This window comes from Podarcis tiliguerta, assembly GCF_965153285.1.
Source record: "Podarcis tiliguerta genome assembly, chromosome: 8".
Classification (NCBI taxonomy): domain Eukaryota; kingdom Metazoa; phylum Chordata; class Lepidosauria; order Squamata; family Lacertidae; genus Podarcis; species Podarcis tiliguerta.
The window spans coordinates 58640212-58659215 of NC_139541.1; the positions used below are offsets into that span (position 1 = coordinate 58640212).

At 41.0% G+C, this 19004-nt stretch overlaps 1 protein-coding gene across 2 annotated transcripts; it reads right to left on the bottom strand.

Annotated features, from left to right (window-relative positions):
- On the bottom strand, positions 1-17489 carry SFPQ (splicing factor proline and glutamine rich). Of its 2 annotated transcripts, none has more exons than XM_083453271.1 (12): positions 16465-17489; positions 14159-14347; positions 13735-14036; positions 13528-13623; positions 11799-11995; positions 10988-11072; positions 10669-10786; positions 10386-10434; positions 10182-10303; positions 1968-2015; positions 550-619; positions 1-91 (listed from the first exon to the last, which is right to left on the bottom strand). In XM_083453271.1, exons 1-10 carry the CDS (start codon positions 17173-17175, stop codon positions 1992-1994), a joined length of 1893 nt encoding a protein of 630 aa, XP_083309397.1. In that variant the 5' UTR covers positions 17176-17489; the 3' UTR covers positions 1-91; positions 550-619; positions 1968-1991. The 2 variants fall into 2 exon arrangements, with proteins under 2 accessions (XP_083309397.1, XP_083309396.1); XM_083453270.1 differs by having other exon boundaries at positions 1968-7447.
- Positions 17490-19004: the final 1515 nt, after the last annotated feature.

A 19004-nucleotide genomic window follows, 5' to 3' on the forward strand; every position in this document is an offset into this window, starting at 1 on the left:
TTCAAAGTTTGAATAATTTATTGAAAATTTAAGAGACTGCAACTGAAGCCCTGTAAACTTTCCTTCGAAATGCAGGAACAGCTTCTTTCTCCTGCGGAATAAAAGTTAGAAGCTTAGCACTAGGAAACAGTATGCATTCAACAGCTAAAACAAGAGCAAAGTTTTAACAGCTAAACATCAGTGATGCTATTATTAATATTAAATCAGAACCTGGCATATCAGATACAAATTAACACAGCAAGTATATTAAGAGAAACATACATTTTAGCTACATTACCAGATTCTGAACCTCTCTATTTCCCCCTCCAGAGTAACAGGACTGCAGCACTGTTCAGAAGGATGTTTCTACTTGAGTGGCATCATTTGTATGCTTATCAGCATTTTCACATGCATGGTTTTGAATTAGTATTAACTTACACATAAGCAATTTTCTTCCTTCTAACACATTTGTCCTGTAATGCCAAGTATGCATTTAGAAAATGGCTGCTTACAAAAACAAATTATGGTAAAAATGTCCTAAAGTTTAGCTGCAGCTATTCTACTACATACCTCTATAGCATAGTTATGGTTTTCCATTCTCCTTCATTCAATCATGCTGGGACCTACTGGCTAATGCTTACTGTAAAAAAGTAAAGTTTGAATTACTACATGACTAAGAAAAAATCCAAATAGGCATTATTTCAAAGCTTTTCACTGAAGGTACGTTAAGGGTAATTTGGTACTGGCTAACGGTGGGATAAACTTCACTTCTTTAGGAAAGGGACTCTCAGCTCTTTTCACTTCTAACTCAAAATAAAATGCTTCCAATGCAATGAATTTTAGTTATCAATTCATTGTAGTATTAACATTCAATATGGGACAATTAATGTAATCAAAGGAAGTCACAGGATAAAGATCTACCACTTATACAAATATACCATTAAAGAATGGCCAAACCTTAGGTAACTTTATTAGCATCAAGCGAGAATTTCCTGATCTTTGCTAGTATATAGTTTAGGGGTTTTTTTTTTGCCACAGCTAACAATTAGAATTTCTTGCTTACCTCCCTGAACCAATATAACAAAGGAGACTCCCTTACAGGATACTTCTTAAGTGATACATGATAATAATTCTAAAATCATGGTCAACCTGTGTCTTGATTTGGGGACTTACAAACATAAAATGCCAACAAAGTAGCCATTTCCAAATGCAAGGGTAAAAGCCACTTTTCCACTCCGTATTTAATGCTACAAATTTTCTGATAGCAAATCATTTATTTAAGTTTCAAAGTCTCACTTAGCACAATAAGGCTTACTTCTGAATAAACACCAGACATCACTGTACATTTGTTAATTTGAAACCATAGTTGATCGGTTTAAGAAAATAGGCTTGCCCTTATCAAGTGAAGAAAAAAACCCAGAGCTAGTATTCCCTACCATACACCACCAAGTACATAGTACATAAATTGCACGAATCAATAGACAGAAACTTGCTACTTCTTCGGCTGCTACCTCTAGTGTTGCTAGCCAATGACAAAGTCAGAGGGAAGAAACAAGATAGCGCAACAGGAAGGATAAAGATTATATAAGGTATATTGGGTAGACACCCTTCAAATAAAGGGCTGCATTTTTCCTCAGAGGAAATGGTTGGGGGCTACATACCAGCAGTGGGCAGACAAAGCAAAAGCAGGCAGAAACACCTTTTCTTTCTGTGACCCCATCCATTTGCTTATACCAGAAGGAAAGGTCAAACCTCCACAATGCACAGTGGAAACCAGCTAAGTGGCAGGATCCTGCAGCCCATGTTGCAGGTGAAAGGTGCAGGACTGCATAGGTGGATTCCTCCATCTTAAGGGTAGACGGATGATGGAGATAATCTCAACCCTTAATCACTGTTAACATTCAAGTCTGATCTCAGCAATCAACAGCCCCTATCCCTAAGTGTTTAGCACCTGGTCACAGGAAAATGCATTCATTTGAGAGTCTTACCTCATACACAGAAGCACTCTGGTTTCACCCAGCTGGTATTGCCTTCACCTATAAGGATAAGAACGGAAGTTACTAAGGGAATACAGACTGCAGAGTTTCTGAAAACAAAGTTTTAAGTTTAAACGTAAGAGTAATGTATGGAATAGTAAATTGAGGGGAAATTACAAATTCTATCAATATTCAGTTGTTGGGAAGTAGCATGGGGCACAAGTAGAAGCTGAATGCTTTATTTCAAATATTGAAACACATTATAGTGAACAAACACAACTAGTCTGAATAAATTAAATCCCAACTGCCAACCTAAGCATAAGGATATGCAGCCAGAGGTACGTTACCCCTTACGTGCAGATGCAAAGCCATTGCATTCAACTATGTGGTTGCTTTTCTGAATTGTTGCCATACACCCCCAACCCCGAAGCAAATAGTCCTTTGAACTAAAGGAAGGCCAGTCTAAATGTCTCCTGAAATCTTCACAACAGAAATTGGAATTTGTTTATCAATCTTTCTAGCTTTTTTTCTGCAGCTGTCCCTCTATTCCCCCCAAGTCCCTTTTCAGTCTCATTAAGGGCATATAGAGAGTGAAAAGACAACCTTTCCACCTGTAACTAACTCTTAAAAGAGCCCTTTAAGAGGTAAGAGACACTGCCAGCCAGCCAATGTGCCAGTTTCCTCAAGTCCACATCTTAGCTTAGTACTTTTGCAAAATGGAAGGAACACACATTTTAGGATAGAGCAACACAAATTTATGGTCTTTTCAATCACTAGCTATTTCCGTCATCCATTCCCACATCTCACATTGTACAGGGATTAAATGCAAGTTTTGTCTGAGGGGAATTTATATATACCACCATGGGTTTTCATAGGCACATGCTAATGCAACAATCCAGAGTGGGAAAGGTCTCCCTTTTCTCCTCCCCCTCCCAATCCCACCACCCTCACAGCATTTGCTTAACCCCAGTTGAGTGGCATAAAGGCAGATCTGCAACTGACCTGTTGATTCCAACCTTGCTAGCTGTGATGGTGGAAAACAACCAATGGTCCAAACAAACCTAAAAAAGCACAATCTCTTCATATTGGGCTCCATTTAGAATGAGTGACTATAGGCCTTCCTGATTAGTTGAAGATCATTAGCAGATATTGTTTGAATGCCGATCTATCCTCAAACATCTGTTGAGCTATCAGGGAGGGACTGCAGCCAATAAAAGCTTTGCACACTCAGTATAGTAAAGCCTCCCTCCCCCACAAGGTTATGAAGTGCTTCTCTCCTGACAGCACCAGTAATCGGAACCGCCTAGCAGATTACGCATAATGTATTCTGGCACCACACTTCTGAGCTCTTAAGTCAGTTTTTGTAAGAAATCAAAAGTATTCAAAGACCAGAATGAAGAGTTTAAAAATGGAATACAATGCAAGCACTTTGTTATTTATCATGCCACTCTGACAAAGTGGTATTTTCAGCAGACGAGTTACTGCCTAGGATATGTACTGTATTTCTGTTTGTCATTTAAGTATGTACCCCACAGCCTTATTCCAATTCAACTGATCTAAGTGAGAAATATCTATTAAACCCAATTATGCAGAGATCCACACTTACTGGTTATCATCCCACACCAAGCAAACCCTGGGCATACTGGTCAAAAAAGAGTACTGTGGCTGGTACATATTTGCAATCCAACTATTGCAGTTGTTTTATTGCATTCCTAGTGGAACTATTATCACTAGATTTTGGAGATCTAGCTTAAGCTTGGGCGGAATTAGTTGCACAATGCATATGCTGCTCATACCAGTATTTCACACACACTTTTCGGTGGCAAACTGTTAAAAGTACAGAAGACATGTTTATCCAGTCTTAGACTGCTGCTGCTATACGCAAGATTCATTAATGAATCCTGCTCAATTATTTAAGTCCTTGAAATACAGTACCTACGTTTGACAGAAGCACAGTTCAGCCCAAAGTAAAATATTTCTAATTCTTGTGCCAGATCAGATGGAAAACACTTTTTTTAAGACACAGAATATTGAACTACCTAGCAAACAAAGCCAACAGACCTGGAGGGTAATACATGTTAGGTATGTAACCCCATTATGTATTTTCACCATCAATGAAACAGAAGAAGCTACACCTTTTTGGTAAGATGTATATGGAACATGAGAAGTGGGAGTTCTCGATTTATCAGTGTATCATTTGAACAAATTCCACAACCATTATTCCACAGCCACCCAAACACATTACATAACTAACCACTAAAGTTACAAAACACCACTCCCCAACCAGAAACCAGGGCAAGTTACATATGAATATATAGCTTTCTAGCCAATAAAGGGCTGAAATGTGGATTTTGCCATGAAAGTGTAAAATGTATTAAGAGTACTTATTCCTATGAGCAACAAACAGGACCTTAAGTAGATATTTACAAGTTGTACTCCCTTTCCCATCCCCGTTGATCTCTAAGAATCTTTTTGGTACACAGTAAAGATGGAAAAAAGTCATATGCACGAAGGAATCACGGGTCTGAGGCACACATCTCAGCATCACGGTTAGCTTGCCTAATGCTGATTGCAGGTTAGGCCTCAAATCTAAGCATCATACAGTATGAGTAGTGCTGCACTGAAATCCCATGGTCAGAAGTGTGATGCCAGAGTACCCCCACAGCAAGATTACACAGAAAGTCACCAAGTTAGATTATAGTGCTTTTTACCTACCTGTATGCAGGCGACAAAGAGAATCTCGGAGCAAGCAGGAATACTACTTCCAGGTCCTAATGTCCACTTGTGGTACTACGTTCCTCACAGTTATGCACTGCGAAAATGCTGACTAAGTGCTGTTATGTAGCAGGCCACTACTTTTTAAACAGTGTCATATTGCAGTCTCAAACTCCAGAAAAAAGCATGCTGCCACAAGTGGTTGCCCAGGAGATGCCAAGAAGTTGTTTTAAAAAAAGCAGATACCACAAAATACGCACAGAAACATAAATTCAGTTTTTCATTATAACTGGCAAGGATGTGGTTATAGCATGCTAGAGGTATATAAGAACATGGGAAGATAGAGGAATTTGTATGGAGGCCCTTTTGTTGACTGAAAGCATAGTGGGCATGCAGAAGTGTAATAGTCACTCTTCTGCTCAAAAAGGACCTGCATATAAGCCCAAAGAAGTGTTTAAAACACATTTTTAAAAAGATAAAAACTAAATAGAACACCCAATTCAATGAGAACTCTGAATCAATTAATTTGCTGGTACTTGGGGTCCTGCTTATTATGCTTTGAAGTCAAACTACTATACAGGTATTTAAATGTGCAGTTGTCAAGACTTGCCAGGTAAGGTAAAAGAATAAACTGCAGCTCACTATATCTGTCCAGATTTAACATCAGCCTAGATTTAGACAGAATGAAACAAGAAATGAACCTTAGGAAGGTAATGGGACCATCAGCCTCCTTCACTCTTCAAGATTACAGTACTAGAAAAGAGCATGGTTTAGGGTATGTGCCAGCATCCTAAGGAAAAATGGCATGTAATCTGAAAAATAAACTGAAAATTAGTGTCCACGTCCAGAGACCCCACCACTGTCAATCTGAGTTTCTTCCAGCGGGTGTCACATGAACACCCTTTCAGAAAATGACCTGCAGGTGACTGAGCCCCTAATATCAAATGACAATGAAGCTGAACTTTTACGTTTCACTGACCTGTATACAAGGGTTTCTCTACACAGGTATCCAGCTCAAGAACTGCAAGTTAAACATTTCCCTACTGTTCCTATAGCAGCTGGTTTTGGATCTAACTTCCTGAAAGGTTGTGGAAATGTAGCCCAATCCAACTGAAACACTAAACAATCATCCAGCAGCCTTAACCACCATTTCCCAGCATTCTTGCATTTAAAATGTTGCACAGCACAGAGCTTTGTGCTAATAGTTTGTATGATCAAGATGTAATAATTGATGGCACCAAGGTTTATCTGCTCCTGTTGCAAACACATTACAGATAGCCTGTTATTGCCAAAACAGAGCAACACATTTGAAGGATTAAAAGCTGTAATAGTCAATTGTTGAATAGACATCCAGAATAAAATGTAGAGAATGGTCCAACCAAGCAGGTTGATCTTCATTTCATCAACCACAGTATTTTTTTGAACTGGGAAACACTGCTCCCAGCATTTTAGGTGCCATCGGGGTAGGGAGCCCAGGACACCTTGAATTCATACATGTCTTTTAATAAGTTAAGGATGAAAGATTTAACCACCCTACTAGATTTAACACCAAATGTATAGTGTGGCCTGAGGTTCAAAACTTCCAAATTTTAATATTTAGAACCTCAAGCATCAGGTTTGTCTGGCAATTTACTACAGTGCAGGATGCTATGCATTATTAACCCCAAAGTGACAAAGGATACTTTCATTTCTGTACTCCAGTTCACAAACGAGAAGAGTTATAAAACACAAGTACCCTCCCATTCTGAGTGTTTTCTAAGCATTCTGATTAAACATTAACAGTAAAATAGGGCAGCCAGGTCTTATAGCACTGAACATGTTGGGGGCATGTCTCACTGAACAATCCTTTAAAAGAAGTTCAGATAGAAGTTCAATACAAGCCATGTTATGAAACCTGAAATGGGAGATGCTTTTAAGATACTCAGCAGCAAATACTACCAAATGTCTGCCAACACATTTCCCTTCTCCGACCATCTTACTCAAGACTAAAGTCTAAGTTTTGTGTATCTGCATCAGATTGCCTGTGCTTCCTTAACTGCAGGGCAATTAAAGCCCTTTAAGCCCCTTAACACTAACTGCATTGCAACTTTGGTAGAACAAGCGTAGAGGTGTATTTTCAAGGTGAGTCCACCTCTTAAGTTATTTCATACTCATCTAATTAGGTCTCATTGCATATTGATAGGTCAGTAGCTCAATTAAGACATTTTACAGCAAAGCAGCACCCAGGTCATGTGCCAGACACCAAATTAGATTTCAAACAATGTATGCACAATGGAAGGTGCAGCTTCTTTGCTCTGTATACTTGGATCCAAGAAGGATAACGTTTACGATATAAAAACCATTGCTACATTTAATCTATTTATTTTAGCACAGTAAAAAAAGTTTACACTTGGGAATTCAAATGGCACACCGTACACTGCCATCAAGGTAGGGACGTTATACATCAAAAAAGCTAGGTTTTGAACACTGCATTACATAATTATATTTTTCTTGCCCAGACCACTTACAAATTCTAGGTCATTAAGTTTCTAACATCCATAAAAACATAGCTTTCTTACTAAAATGCAAGAATTAAAAAAAAAAGTAGTGTCTAAACAAGACAAACGAAACAAACTGGAATGAAAATCTACAAGTCACATCTAAAATCGGGGTTTTTTGTTTGGGCCTTCATATTCTTCTCTCCCTCTCCCATAAGCTGCTGGAGTTCCAGGCCCCATTCCTCTAGGGCCCTGGCCACCTACAGGCCCCGCACCTCCCTGCCCAAATCGCTCTGGGCGCTATTAGAACATATTAAAGAGTTCATTATATGTAGTTGATGTCCATGTGTTTTAAGTATATATTTTAGAAGGTTCCGTAGTCAACGTTCGTCGATACAATCACCATTGAGCCGATCCACAGGGTACCGGGAACATAGAAAGGAAAAAAGGGTAATTTAATAATTAGTTTAATTTAATACATGCCTTGAGGTATGTTCCCAACTTGATCCATTCTCAAATGCCTGCTTCAGCAAAAAGATCTCCCTGAAGTGCTAAAAATGTAATCATTAGTATAGGCTTGATCTAAGAATTGTCTCAAAAAGAGCGTTCTGGGAGTCTGCCACAATTACTTTGCTCATCTGTACTGCAGCACAAAGTTGTCAGTCAACAAGGCCCAAGTAAGCCTAGCCATAGGCCAGGTTCAGCTCCCAAAAGGAGTCATCTTATGTAAAGCAGATGACTACTCACCAGTTTAAGAGTATGAGACCATTCTTTTTGTCATGACTCAAGACTACAGTCTGCTTACTGAAAATGCAGAAATCTGAGAGCAAAAGTTGTTAAGACACCAATGAAGAACAAGGAATAACATGAGCCTAATGATAGATTTACCTAACCAAGACAAAGTAATATGAACAGCCTTTTGCTTTTTAAGTAGTTTGACTGCTCTAAACAGCCCCATGGAGGTCCCTAACCTCATGAGGTTTAGCAAGAAGTCCACTATGACTCTGCAGTTACTGAATGCTTTCAATTGGTTTCCCATGGATTCACAAAAGTTCAGACAATGATAAAGCAGAGCAGTTAACTTTCCAATTATCTGCTGTATTTTCTTTTATTGAGCTATTAGGCACCAAGTAGAGTGAAATGGATCAAATATTTCATGTTTAGTCCTGTGATGTTAAACCTAGAACTACTTTCATACAAAAAAGGCTTTCTAGAAGCCAATTCATTCAGCATGGCTCCTTTGAAAACTAACTGTATGAATCCCTTTAACCAGATACACATGCAGATTTATTTTGTGAAAGGCTCATATACACACACCCAGTTTTCTCCCCAGTAATCCCACAAACCAAAACCTAGAACGCTCCAACCACAAAAATCACTAATGACAAATCACATGCATGAGCCCTTCACTGATTTGCATAGGTATCCAATCTTGGAATCACCAAGAGTCTGGAATTCCTAGTGTGCAAACAAGCAACCTTAGTAAAATTTCCTCCTGGTTATTTTAAAATACCCAAAGGCCAAGAATGAGCGTATCCTGTGAGGAAAGTCTAATTTTAAAGATTATTAGCAGGTAAGGCAGCACATTGCTACATGCAAAGCATTGCCCACTGGAACTTCAAGCATTCTTCCAATACCACCAGTTCCAAGACTTTTGAGTATTTCATATGCACTGTTTATACGATTTCAATAGAAGCCTAAAACTAATTGTTAATCCTTTAAACTGCAAGGTCACTTAGTTCATAGGACACCATCTTAAGAACTAGTTTTCCTTGGGGGGGAGGATTTTGTTTCCACAAAAAAAGTGGTACACAAGGTACTAGTAGTTTATCTTAGTGAGCAAAAAACTGTAATGCACACATTCATCTTGTCCCCACACTTGGCCATGAATTTTAAATCATGGATTAGAGCATACCCTTAAGGTGTATGTGTACACCACACCAGCACTGACTACACTTGGATTACAGAATATTTTTTTTTCCAGTTATGAGCACTGCTGCCATGCCATTACGTTATTCAAAGCAGGCCCAGAGACCATGCCACACATATAGTGTGACTGCATATTTTTACAAGGCCTACTGTACTAGTACAGACATAATGCATGGAGGAAAAATCTATCAATATATCTACTAGTCCACCATGGCTATACAGAGCCTCCAAATTCAGAGGCACTATGCATCGCCTCCAAATTCAGAGGCACAATGCATCTACATGCCAGTTGGCTAGGGAGCAGCAAATTCAAAGAGCGCTACTGCCTTCACGTCTTCCTTGTGGTCATCCAGATGCATCTGATTGGCCACAAACCTTTGATCTCATCCAACAGGGCTCCTAAAGTAAGGTAATTTAAGCAGTATCTAAACATCGTGACCGAATTATATATTGTCCTTTAAGCATCAACAAGCAACTTAATCAAGAAGTACCGTACAATGAGAACCTGCCTACCCCGAGCAAGAACTGCTTTGTTCACATGCTATGGCAGAAGCCAACAAATACAATACGGTATACTGTTTGTATTTGACTGCTCACTACTATCTACAAGTGACTAATCAGCTGCATTAAGTAGTAAAAAGTATGGGTTTCACAGGGTGCAGTGATTATAATTAGGCTTGGAAGAGTGTGCCTCCATCTATTTTACAAGTATTTCACTATCACTTTTATGTCCCACAGTTAACTCAAGTTCAGAAAGTGACAGACCACTTCTGCTCATTAAGCTAACAACAAGAACTTGTAATTTTTCCAAAGACATAACTTGATGAATTCCTTCCAAGCTTAACCAAAGAACTCCAAACCCAACCAGCTACTGTAGAGCAATAACCGAAGCAGGAGTGTCCAAGTAGACCTCCCACCATACCAAGCAAAGACATGGCTCAGCTTTTCATTGCCCAACAAGCCCCTTGCTTTGCACTATTCACACTTCTGGAAAAAGGAAGCCTAACTCAAAATGCAGATCACCTAGAATCAAAACAGGTAAGAGGTGCTTCACATCTACGGAATTTGTTTGGAATTGAAGTCAAGCTGCCACAGGATACATTACCATATCGCTTCCCATCATGGAGCCACTTATAGATGCTTGTCCAACTCCAGGACTGGTTTCATAGCCAAGGCCAGTACCACCTCCTAAAGGTGGGAATTTCTGAGCAGCTGTACCATAAGGATCTATAAAAGAAATCCAGGTGGTTATATGCAGGATAGATTACAATCATTCTTGTGTGAAAGGTTTAACTGAAAAATTATTTACCTCCCATGTTCATTGTGCTGGTACCTCCCATTCTCATGTCCCTCTCCCTCTACAAAAAGCAAAATACAGAGTTTTAGGAAAGAGTAAAACACTTCATGCTTTGCATTCTTGATACACAAATTAGAGTAAGATAGCACTATGTCTCATGAGACAGCAAAACTGGAGGAATAATTTAGAATTCCAAGTACAGAATCAAGAATGTATTTTGAACTCCTAGGGATCAAAACATGAGGTGCAAGCACCTGGGCAACCAATTACTGGGATTCTCATAGCCCTAACTTACAGGGTCCATGTAACCCATTCTACTATAACTTTCTTCTCTCTGTCTTCTCATTTGTTCTTCCATCTCACGTTGGCGGATCATCATCTCTTCCTCCCGCCTACGGCGCTCTTCTTCCTGTCTGAAAATTCAGATTATCCATTAGATTCCAGAATATCACTAAATTCTTCATCTCTGTGAACTTAAAACTCTGTACTTATTAAGTATCACGAAACTGTCAAACTTTGTTGAAAGAGCCAACGTCAATGATAATCTTAACACAATTAAAGAAACAAACATGATAAACAGCACTCCAAGACACGAAACAAAAAAGCAGTTTTACCTCAGCTGGATTTCTTTGCGTTTTTGCATCTCTTGATTGTGAAGTTCTTCCATACGCCTCAGTTCTTCTTGTCGCCTCATGAGATCTGAAAATTTGATTTAACATTATCACCAATTCACCATACATAATAAGCATCTTGCTCATTCCAAGACAGAATCAGAATTTTTAAAAAAGCAGTCATGTGTGAAGTTAAGCTAAAGTAAGTTTTAGCAGTGAAATTTTTATCCCCTACATAATACAACCAGCTGTCTAGTTCCCCTGCTTAAACTCGCATTGTTCTCCTCAAATTTATGATGGCATATATACCTATATGGGGCAAACAATGCATTGGCACTGACCTAACTACTTCCAGCCGGTGGTCTGAAGTGGACAACATTCACATCTTGCAGTGCTTCTCCAAGAAGCATTCCAGCCATTACACTTCCATTTGTAAATGGGATTTAGGTACTTTAAAGATTTCTACAGTTAGCTCTTGCAGCAAGATATCATGTACTTTGCGCTGCATAACATATTTGAATACAATAGTAGGTCACAGAATCCTAGCACTATAGAGTTGGAAGGTATCCCCAATAGTAGTCTAGCACAACCCTGGCAATGCAGGAACCAGAGCTTATTTAGCCTCTGTAGGAATAGTGGACCCAGAAGGTTCTGCAGAACCCTTTTACCAATAGGTGAAGATACTTCTTCCCAGAAAAGCTCACATAGCTTCAGAAGGCCTCAGTTCCGCTGATAATGCTCTTCAGGCAAGTTTTGCAAGCGCTCTGAGTCTAGGGAGGAGATGTGGAAAATCAATAAATGACTGGCACAATACCTTGGCGCAAAAGATTTGCCTGATGCTCATGGTATGCATCTTCCATTTCACTTTCCAGTTTGTCCTTGGCATCTTTCATGTTTTTCTCCACCTGATCTCTCTGTTGTTTCTCCATTTCATCCAAAGACTTCCATCGCTGAGAGTATTCATATTCGAAACTTCCAGGCTGTGCAAACCGTGGAGGAGTCTCTCTCTCCCTAGATACCAATTGAAAATCCAGTTAATAATGACAGTAGAGCTAATTTGCCAAAATGGTCAGCAGCAAGAAGAAATGAGAAATTCAGGACTAGTGAAAATCCATATGGAAACTTAGAATTAGGACATAAAGGAATTTTTAGATTGGTATCACTATAGTTACTGAGAACCATTAATATATGATAGAAAAAAGGACTAGCTAAAAAAACTGCAGCGAGTTACTCTTCTGATTAGGACAAATGAACAGAAATATCGGATGGGAAAAGTACTGCAGAGAATTATCCACTTTTATAAAGGTGCTGTTTCATAAAATAAAATTAAAGACAAAAACATGTCTAATAAGCCACTGAACTAGATAAGTGGAATCTAAAGTAACATGTTGGATGTCTTTCTTGTCTCCGAACAAGGCCACACTAATTTCTGTTTCCTTTTCTAATAAATCCAGTATCCTGTAGTTACTGAGTTCTGTTCTCATTAGGATGCTGGGGGTTGCAATTGATTTTTTAAACTTCTGCAAACCTTGGGGTGCCCTTCAGCATACTGACTGATACCTCTCTCGTTTTTCAGTGGTTCTGATTTGGGCTCTAATCCTGTCAGCATTAAATCACGTATTTAAAATTCAAGGTATACGCAATACTAGCCAAATGTAAAATGTTTCAAATTGCTATCCCAAAGCAGCAGAATTTATGTTGTGCTAGCAGGTTTATTGCCCTTTCCCTCTTAACCTTAATGGAAGGCAGGGGTGGGAAACCCATGTCCCATGGACAAACACTGCTGACTTCAGCCGATGTATGGCAAGACAGGGTAAAATTCTGAATTGCGCTGCTTAAGTATTTCGCCAGCCATAGGCTATATATCTGCACAGAAAGCCAAAGCAAGTATGTAAACTGCAGGCTTCTTTCTTGTGCTTCCCACAGGAGGGAACTGCAGAAACAAAAAACCCCCAAACTTTTTATTGTCTTCATTCCCCCTTCAGCTGCTGCTGCTCGCTCCTCCTGCAGCACTGGGCAGGTGGTAAGAAAGAGGCTTTGATGGGTGGCTAAGACAACCCGCCTGTCAATCATGTTGTGTGACATCATGTGATTGACAGGTCTGAAATCCAACAAACCTGTCAAATTTGGTGTGCAGGATTGATTGTGACAAGGACTTGGCCCACAGAGTCTCAGAATTTCCCAATTCTGGAGTAAAGTATGCTATTGAATTCCCATGTCTTGGAGTAATCCCACATAAAGTTTTAATTTCAGCAGCACACTAATTGCATTTTACTGAATTTCGGCCAATATATGTCACTTCAACTACTTTTAGCTATTAACAAAACTTTTCAGATACATCATGTAATATGATGTGCATTTAGTAAGCAAAATTAACAATCAAATGAATATGTCAAATCTCTATCCATTTAGCTTAATGGGAAATTTCTCAAAGCTTTTTAGGTTCAGAAAACACACATCACTGAGAAGGCATGACTGACAGACCCCCAAATAACCAGAGTTTTTTAGAAATCTATGGTAAAATCAATGGTAAATGTGCTTACTTTTGATACATTGGATTTTTCTGAGCCAGCTTTTCTGGAAGACCATCTTCATCATCCAACTGTTCAAGGGGCTCCACAATAACAGGTCTTGGAGTACTAAAAGAGCAAAAGACACTTTAAATCGTTGCTGGAAATTTCAAGTTGCATGTAATGGATTAAAAAATACCATAACCACACAAATTCCAATCAATTATTACATTTACTCACGTTGTCAAAAGAAAGACACCTTCAGAGCAACGTTCAAATGCTTTCCGAGCTGCTGGCTTAGATGCAAATTCAACAATGCCCTTTCCTGTTGATCTGCCACGATCATCTACAATCACAATAGCTCTTTCGATTGGGCCAAACTGAGAAAATGCTTCCTCCAGCAATTCATTGGATACATATGGGGAGAGATTACGCACAGAAAGAGCAGCAGCGTGGGTGGCAAAACGCACACGAAGCTGCCGTCCTCTCATGGGAGTATCATCAAGTTCAGCCTTTGCAATTTCAGCCAGAGCTCGGGATTCCTGTGAATAGATTAACAAAAATGTTACGTCTTTTAAATTCTTAACCTTCAAACTATGCAGAACGTTAAGCAATAATATATTATGTATAACACATATGAAAAATTTATAGAAATGACACTCACCAGTTTAATAAAGCCAAAGCCTTTTCCTTTATTGATAAAGACTTCACCAGGTTCACCATATTTCGAAAATAACCTCTTAAATTCCTCCTCCGTTATATCAGCAGGCAAGTTCCCAACAAAGAGACGACAGCGCTGTGTGTAGGTCTTCTCTCCAGGCCGTCTCAGAAGCGACAAATTGGCTTTAAAGCCCTAAAAATACAATTAATGACACACTTTATTTACTAAGCTTACAGGAACTGCTAACCATGCAACTCTGCAAATATTATGCTAAATATGAACCTACTCCCGAGAATAACGGCAGCTAATCTGTCTCACCCTCCAGATTTTGCTAAACTATAACCTCCTATTGCTTACATTTAAAGCTTAAGAAACCACTTTTCAACAAATGTTTTAGTTGCGTTGTACATCAAAAATATCAAAAAACATACATAGCAAATATCTATAACTACATATAAAAAAATCATCCCTGACTATATTGGCCATAGTAGGTGGGGCTGATAGGAAGTGCAGGGTTCAGTAACATCAGGGTATGTGTGTTCCTGATTCCCCATGTCTGCTCTAAAAGACAATCAAGTTACTTTTAACACCTTCCCTTTCTTATGTACATTTACAGAACTGCACACTTCCAGTGCCTTGCTACATGCATGTCAAAATTCCAGACCAGCACACCGATCTGTAATAATCAGTTCTACCGTACTCTTCTGCCCTACCCCAAGCTATCACCTTGCTTACATAACCAATGGTTGCAATTTTTTAATAAACAAGGTTTCCTCTTAGACGGAAAAAAAACCCCTACCAAGCAGCTTTACAGCCACTTGGTTAGTCATTTTCCATTCCCATTCAACTAGGCTTCACAATCAATCAGTGTACATGTTACTCAATAACTCCTATTCCAGTATGTCCGTTTTTTTGGAAAGGAAATATATTCTAATTGATGCCTGCCACAATGCTGTCTTTTTATGACAACTGCAATTTCCAAAGTACTTCAAAGTTTTCCACCCGTCATACCAAATTCTTACCAAAATATGCTCCTCTAGACCGAATAACTTTTTCCAAATTAGAATCATGACAAAAAGTATTTGTCAAAAAGAGCATTAATTTCCTTATTGAACACTATCCCTACTAAGCATACGATCTGTACACTCACTAGAATTATCACTGAACATAAATTGGAGTTTTATCAGTGGCATAGCGTGCTACAGTCAATGCTTACATTTCACAGTCATACTATGCTGCATTCTGTGGTATAATCCTGCTTTGGAAACTAGCTTTATCCCTTTACGGCCACTGTAGCTCATCAAACCCAGCCTATCCCCAAGTCTGTGAATACAGCGCCTCCAAAACAGGAACAGGCACTTAAGCTCCAGTCCATTCAAATGTCATTTACTGAAATAATCCTGTTAATACCATTCTTCAGAGCTCACCAATACATGGCTAGAATAAATACCTACACACAAGTACAGAAAGACTTCTATGACAAGCCAAATTCCTGCCTTTTCTACAGCAGCCTCAGTACAGCCAGCCCCTCATCTGGAGCAAAACTCCTCTCAACAAAAAGCATTCCAGACTACTGTAGGGCTAAACTGCCTACATTTCTCAAGAACTAGTAAGAGCATATCAGCAACCATAATGCAAGCTCTCCTTTGCTCTTTACTCACACACCCATCACACTTCTACACAGCCTTTGGGACGTTAATGATTTCCCACTCCACTCAACAGTGTTTTCCCTGTCAAACTGCAATAGGCACAATGGGTATTCGCCTATCTCAAAAAACAAATCATTTCATTTGTTAAGTATATTGTAGCGCTAAATGCCTGTCCTCTCTCACCCCCATCTTAAGATCCGTAAACTACTTCCAGTCACTTTATTTTCATTGTTAACAGCTTTAAAGCGCCACCTTTAAAGAGCAAGATTTCCCATTGCTGTTGCTACGACAGAATGCATAATCTGGAATAAGAATTTGGGGGCAGAGTAAACTTCGGGACAAGATGTGAATAACGGTGGACATATTTTTTTAAAAACCAAGATACCACAAGATTTAAGTTGAGTGAGTTTTACCTATTCAATCCCACCACTGACGACTCCACCCCTTTCAGCGACTCATGGCCACGCCCACTCCCCCGAAGCAAACGCGCGGAGCCTCTCCGAACACCACTACCTCTTGCACATGCGCTCCTCAAGCAATCAAAATGGCGCCGAGGAACGCCGCACAGGGCGAGGAGAGAATAGCGAGCCGTATGAGCCGCCATCTTGTCCCGAATGCCTGTCATGACAGGGCTTGTTAAGGGCCCACAAATCTACCCACCTCCGCATCCGACATTTTCTCCCCGCCGGCACCCTGCTGTTGCTGCTGCTGCGAGTGCTGGTGCTGCTGCTGCGAAGGGTGCTGGTGCTGGTGTTGATGCTGGCCTTGTCCCCCGCGCCTCTCGCCGCCGCCGCGGTGCTGTCCGGGCCCTCCGCCCTTGGGGCCTCCTCCTTGTTGGGGGCCTCCCGGCCCGCCCTTTAAGCCACTTTGTCCCCCGCCGCCTCCGGAGGACTGACCGGGACCCTTTTTAGGGCCCCCCTGGACCGGACTTTGGCTGGGGGGCGCAGACGGCTGCTGAGACGGCGGCTGATCCCCACCTCGGCCGCCGCTCTGGAGCCCCGCGGAGGCAGCCGGAGCGGAGGTCGAGTTTGGAGTGGGGGCGGAGGAAGAGACCGGAGGCGCTTGGCCGACCTGGTTCTGGGTGGGCCCCACGGAAGGCGTCACGGCTGCTGGGCTGGAGGAAACGGAGACGGAGGCCGCGGAGGAAGGCGGAGTGGAGGCCGAGCTGGGTGGCTTGGCAGGCTCCGGCTTCGGGGGGCCTCCAAGGCCACCGCCAATGTGGTGGTGGCCCCCGCGGGACTGGCCTATCCCGCCTGCCATGCCCGGCGGCGGCGAACGGAAGTCGTGGTTCCCCGGGAGGCCGCCTCGGCCTCCGCCGCCTCCGCGCCGATGGAAGCCGCCTCCACGGCTACGGAAACGGTCTCTCGACATGGCAAAAATGGTGGCGGTTGGGGTGGTACCGTACAGCGACACGACTCTTTTCTCCTCCTCGGAGTCCGACCAAGATCAAAATGGCAGCAGGCGCTGAGGTAAAAACGGCCTCGCTGCCGCCTTTGTCCCACCTTTATATAGCCTCGCAGTACAAGCGCAAACTCCGCCTCTCTTTCTCCCCTCCACGGCCAATCCAATAAACAATCGCCCTGGTCGGATTGATGGGGACATTAACCAATCAGTTTGTCAAGTTGTTTCCCTCTCTGGAAAAAAGGGCGGAGGGAAAATCCGCTTCTCCCTCTATGCAACTCACTAAACCAATAGTGAGGCGCGATACAAGAAAGATTGACAGGGAAATTATACAATAGGCATTTGAGTTGGTAGATAGAAGGCGGGCAACGTCCGTTAACTTCTCTCTGCTTTGATTGGGTCGTTTGATCAGCAGAAGGCGTGGCTTACTAATATATGTAACTAATAGAGAGGTTCAGATTGTGCGCATACCAGAGAGCCTTGCTGCAGACTAGCTGGAGGCTATGGGTGCCACGTGGTTCGCTATGGGTTTAACCCAGTTTCATTATTGCGTGCATCGTATAATAAATAGCTGTGCAACTGTTACCATTATATTCCTATAAATGCTGTGTTAACGTGGTCATGACAGTAATCTTAAAACTGCTATACAGTACTGTATAGCTAAAGTGGGTCCAGCACCAAACTGCTACCATGGTCCTTTTTCACTTGCCCTGCTGTTCCTGCTTTCAGTTCCCCACCGCATGCCAATCCATGTGTGCACAATTTAAGGTAATACCTCATGCATGTGATGGAAAGTTTCTGCCATAATCAACTTAGGATGCAACAAGACTCATTTTTGCTTGAAACAAACTTACACAACAACCCTTCTGTATTTGGGTGAAAAACGTACTGTATTTGTATGCGTCAAATTAAGGGAGCTAATAGCAAAAAAGACCAGAACAACCGTAAAAGAGCAAATTTTAGCATTTATCATAATTTCTAAAGTTAACCATTTCCTTTGCAGTTGCTTGCCTCTTTCACAAAATCATAATATCCAGAGTCCTTTGGGAAGGAAGGAAACTGACAAACCCATGCAAAAGTTTGTATTGTAAGCCTGCTGTGAAATTACCAGGCCCCATTGCTCAAAAGTAAACCCCCAGCATGGTCACTACCAGAGATTTTTTTAAAGGGGGTACTCAATGGTACGCAGTGCCAGCACCTCTTTTTTGTTGTTGTTAAAAATTGTGGCACTTACTGTAACAACTTCATGGTGAGTACCAGAACCTATTTTTCTAGAAAAAAAAACACTGGTCGCTACCAATTACTAAGCATCCTCAAAACGATTGTGAGTTCTGACCCTGTACTAGTGGGAATTTTGACCTTAAGCCAGAGGCATTTCCCCCTCTTGATTGCCAGTTTGACATTATAGTGGTGCTAGCAGTCAGCAGAATGAGTCTGATGGTGATGGCCGCGCTTAAACAAAATGGACGGTCCTTTTCAGAGGTGAGGCTGCATAAGCCAAGGACAGAAAATGTTCCTACCACTAGGTGTCTCAGAGCACAGCCGCAGGAGGCGATGGTCAGCTATTCCCCGTTCTGGGGCGGGGAAAGCAGTTTGTAAATGCTCCTTACAACAGTTATTGGTTTTCTTGCAACAGTTATTTATTTCAATATTGACCCATCTGCCCTTCTAATACTTACACATTAAAGTGGGCAGCTTGCAGCAAATTAAAATCAAGGTGTTGCAAAACAACATTGGTACAATACAAAAGGAAGCAGGCCTTACATATTAAAGACAACTCTTCATTATTATTTACCCTG